The sequence below is a fragment of the Cryptotermes secundus genome, unplaced genomic scaffold (genome assembly GCF_002891405.2).
Source record: "Cryptotermes secundus unplaced genomic scaffold, Csec_1.0 scaffold304, whole genome shotgun sequence".
NCBI classification, from domain to species: Eukaryota; Metazoa; Arthropoda; class Insecta; order Blattodea; family Kalotermitidae; genus Cryptotermes; species Cryptotermes secundus.
In genome coordinates, this window is record NW_019721521.1 from 2,365,714 (window position 1) to 2,370,198 (window position 4,485).

General features: G+C 37.9%; 1 protein-coding gene across 4 annotated transcripts in view; it reads left to right on the forward strand.

Moving 5' to 3' along the window:
- LOC111875461 (pyruvate dehydrogenase phosphatase regulatory subunit, mitochondrial) overlaps nt 1–4,485 on the forward strand; it is a 29,884-nt gene that overhangs the window by 9,731 nt on the left and 15,668 nt on the right. For all 4 annotated transcript variants that reach the window (XM_023871723.2, XM_023871727.2, XM_023871724.2 and 1 more), the window contains exons 8-9: nt 1,345–1,469; nt 1,584–1,780. In XM_023871723.2, the coding sequence (XP_023727491.1) occupies nt 1,345–1,469; nt 1,584–1,780 (322 nt within the window). The remainder of the gene's footprint in view (nt 1–1,344; nt 1,470–1,583; nt 1,781–4,485) is intronic.

Sequence of the window (4,485 nt, forward strand, 5' to 3'; positions counted from 1 at the left end):
AGTTCACTACAATTATTCTCTTGCTCTTGAGGAGTTAAAATTACATACTTTATGTACTAGGAGACATCGCCTTGATGCTCTCTTTCTTATTCAAGTTTATTTTGGCTCTAAATTCTGCCCTTCTGTCCTGGAAATTGTTGGTCTCCGAGTTCCTGCTCGGTATATCAGAGATTTTGCATTGTTCAATGTTTGCTCCTTATTTAAAAATTGTCCCTCTGCTAGATGCGCAGCAGCTGCTAATGCTGTCTGCAGGGATGTTTACGTATTTGGAGCCAGGAATGTTCTACCCAAACAAATTTTAAATATTGTATAACTGTTAGTATTTTTATTATTTGCATGTCCAGTAAAACAAAATGAATTATGTATATTATTATTATCCTCTGAAAATCTATACTATTCATTTCTTAATTAAATATTTATGTTTCATTCCTCAATTCGTAATAACACTTAATTTAATGATAATGAAATTATTATTACTGTCATAATTATCAGCTATTTGTTTGTTTACTTTTACTTTTATTCATAATTATTTCTTCCAAGTACTTACCTGTAATTTGTATTTGACTTTTAATAAGTTTGTCTATAATGTAATTCATTCATCTGCACTGTGCTGTGTCTGTAATTGGCCTTGCCGCTGTTGACTCGGCACATTAATAATAAAGAATTGAATTGAATTGAATATCGTGTATATGCTCCTTATATCTGGTGTTAAATGTTTGGCCCGTCTGTCCAATGTATTTTTATGGTCAATCTACACATTTCATTTATTTATTTAGTCATTTATTTATCTAATTGTTGTTTATGTTTAAGTATATTTTCAATTGTGTTCTGTGTGCGAAATGCTACTTTTATGTGTGTGTCTTTGAAAAGTTTCATGACTTTTCACACATCTTTTATACTATATGTAAATATGGCCCACTTTGTTTTTTGCTGTTGTTCATCATCGTGTATGTTTGATTTTTGTTTTCATTTTGTCTGTTGATTATCTTTCTGTTGTATCCATTGTTATGTAGTATGTTTTTAACAGTGTTCTTTTCTGTCTGTTTCTCTTTTTCCGTTATTGGGTACATGTAGAGTCTGTTTATTAGATAGTTAATACCTGACAATTTGTGCTCAAATGGATGGCACGAACTGTTAGGTATTATGATGTCCGTCTGTGTGGGTTTCCTATATATTGCAAATTGCAAGCTATCTTCATTACGATGTATTGTTATATCTAGAAAATTAATAGGTTCTTGTTGTTCTTTTTCAATGGTGAACTTTATAGTTGGTTGAAATTCGTTAATTTCTTTTCTATCTATAGATCTATTTGTTCATAGGTCATATTGCTTGAATCTTTTATAGTGCCACTTTGGGAAAAGGCTATACACCGTTTGCCCATACTTAAAGATGTCCATAATCCAGTGCTCACAAATTCGCCAGACAATTTTACTCCTGATGGACGCTGGATCCTAGGAGAGACACCAGAGGTACTTCTTGGCAGATTCTTTGCATATTAGGCTGTGAAGTTACTTTTTGATTTTCAGCGTTGACCATAATAGAAGCCCATGTTAATATTGAACATGTGTTTGGTTTACTTGTAGGTGACCAATTACTTTGTGTCTGTAGGGATGAATGGTAATTCCCTACAAGGAGCTGGTGGAATTGGTAAAGCTATGGCAGAGTGGATTATTGAAGGGGTACCAACAACAGAGTTGATTCCATTTAGCATTCAACGTTTCCTGGATCTGCACAATAATAGACAATACCTCCTGCAACGCACTAGGGAAGTAGTTGGAAGGTACACTTGAGCACGAGTCTCATAATAGTTATAAAAGTTTTTCTGTTCTTTTTATAAGAATAGTTTTCTATTATTATTTGTCATAATGGAAGTCATCAGCATTCTGCATATACGAGGGGGGACCCAAAAATAACCGGAACCGACCTGTTGCGCGCGCATGCTTTGTAGTTACGAGTTGTGCTGCTAGGTGGTGTTAGCTGGGGGTCTCCCACGACTGTTAGTTAGCTGGTGTCAGTCTGAGTTAAGTGGTTTGTCTGTGGTGTTCTGTTGTGTGCTTTCCTGTTTCAACCCTTTGGCGATTAGTGAGATGGCCGACCAGAAGGAACAGAGTGTGCGTGAAATTTTGCTTTCTGTTAGGGAAAACTGCAGCCGAGACTGTTGGGATGCTTCGGCAAGCCTTTAATGATGATGCTTTGGGGAAATCACAGGTCTACGAGTGGTTTTCCCATTTCAAATCTGGCAACATGTCAACAGAAGACATGCCACGCCCCGGGCGTCCTTCGACAGGAAGAAATGACGAAAACATTGCCAAAATCAAACGTGCAATTGATGAAGATCGTCGAAAGACCATTGACCAACTTTCTGAGGAAACGAACATCTCATGGAGCACGGTCCAGCGAATTTTAACCGAAGGTTTGCACATGAGACGGGTGTCTGCAAAATTTGTTCCTCGCTTGCTCGGAGATGACCAAAGAGAAAACCGCGTGAATGTTTGCCGCGACTTGAAGAGTGAAGTGCAGAACGATCCAGAATTTCTTAAAAGAATTGTGACTGGCGATGAGTCTTGGTGCTACGGGTACGATCCAGAATCAAAGCAATCATCAAGCCAGTGGAAAACTCCAACTTCACCACGACCGAAGAAAGCGCGTCAAGTGCGATCCAATGTGAAAACAATGTTGATTTGTTTTTTTGATGTGAATGGCATTGTCCACAAAGAGTTCGTTCCGCCAGGACAAACAGTGAACCAACATTTTTACCTGGATGTGTTACGAAGATTACGAGAGAGTGTGCGACGAAAACGGTCCGAAATATGGAGAAATGGGAACTGGTTGCTTCACCACGACAGTGCTCCAGCCCACACAGCTTTGACGGTCCGACAGTTTTTGACAAGCAACAACATGGTGATTGTGCCTCATCCACCTTACTCACCCGACCTGGCTCCGTCGGATTTTTTTTTGTTTCCACGGATGAAGAGAAGTCTGAAAGGAAAGCAATTCCGTGATGTGGATGAAGTCAAAGAATGCACGCTAAAGGCTTTGAAAGTATCCAGCCTCAAGAATTCCAGCACTGTTTTGAGCAGTGGCAAAAGCGTTGGGACAAGTGCATTAATGCACATGGACAATACTTTGAAGGGGACTAATATACAGTTCAATAAAAATGCAAAAATAAAAAATAACAAAAATAAATTCCGGTTATTTTTGGGTCCCCCCTCATAATTATTATGTTATGCTGAAAAATAAAGGTGAAATTGTTCCTGTGGGAAGTCTTCAGCATTCTGCATACAATTATTATGTTATGCAGAAAGTTAAAGGTGAAATTGTTCCTGTGCTTAATTAATTAAGCACCATCCATCATGATGTATGGGGGAGTGGGTGTATAGCTCCACCATTCTTGACCTCACTAGGTGGAGATGAGTGGTTCAGCCTCATGCCCTGGCTGCTTTATCCCCAGAGAAAATTCCTCAGTACCCATTGGATAGGAGGCTGGGTGGGCCTTAGAGGCAGTCTGGTTGTTGTGGAATTGAGAAAACTATCTTTCAGAAATCAAACCCCTGCCATCCAACCCGTAGCCCAACACTAGCTATACTGACTGAGCTATCTTGGCTTCTGTTATGTTATTATGTTAAGTGTGTATTATAGGATTCTTTTGGTATTTTACACTTTATAGGTGTATTGTTGCTCATAGACGTGAAGCTGAACACTCACCTCCATCTAGTGCCAAGGTCAAGATAGGTGGAGCTATACCTCCACTCCATGTATGTTTGTGGCATAGTGCCTAATTGATTAAGGATAGGGACAGCTTTAACTCTCTTCATTATTATTGCTCATAGAAAGGTAGTAGTGAACATCTCCCACATATTGACTTATTTTAAGCCATAAAATGATTTCCATTAATATTTCTGTGTTTTGAGAGTCTTGAATAGAGTAGGTGGTAAATAATGTCATATAAAAAAGTAGGTAAAGCTATCCCTGTAACAGGCCATGAAGTCCCATAGGGTTGCAAGATGCCGAGGCTCCCACATTTTGTCAAGACCAGGGGTCTCCAAACTTTTTGAAACGCGGGCCACATTAGGTAATTCAACACTGTCAATGGGCCGGATAAAATGAAAAATTAATAACTCTAGGTATATGAGTTTTATTGAAAACACAGAATTTCATAAACTAATTACAAAGTACGTGAGAATAAACTATTGTAAATTAATGACAACAGACAGTAGCAGCAAATGCTCATATTTTCATCACAAATTATAATAAAACAATTAATGTGAATGATGGAACTCTTTTTGCATTCTTAAAATCTGATTAATTTGATGTTCAAATTTTGAAAAGCTGATCACAAGTAGTGACTTTAAATGTTCATCGGATAAATTTTGCCCTGTATTTCGACTTGATGTACTTCATCTGGGAAAAAGTTTGTTCACACAGATATGTCATCCCAAAAATGGAGAAAAATTTACAAGCAAAAATCTTTAAATTTGGAAATTG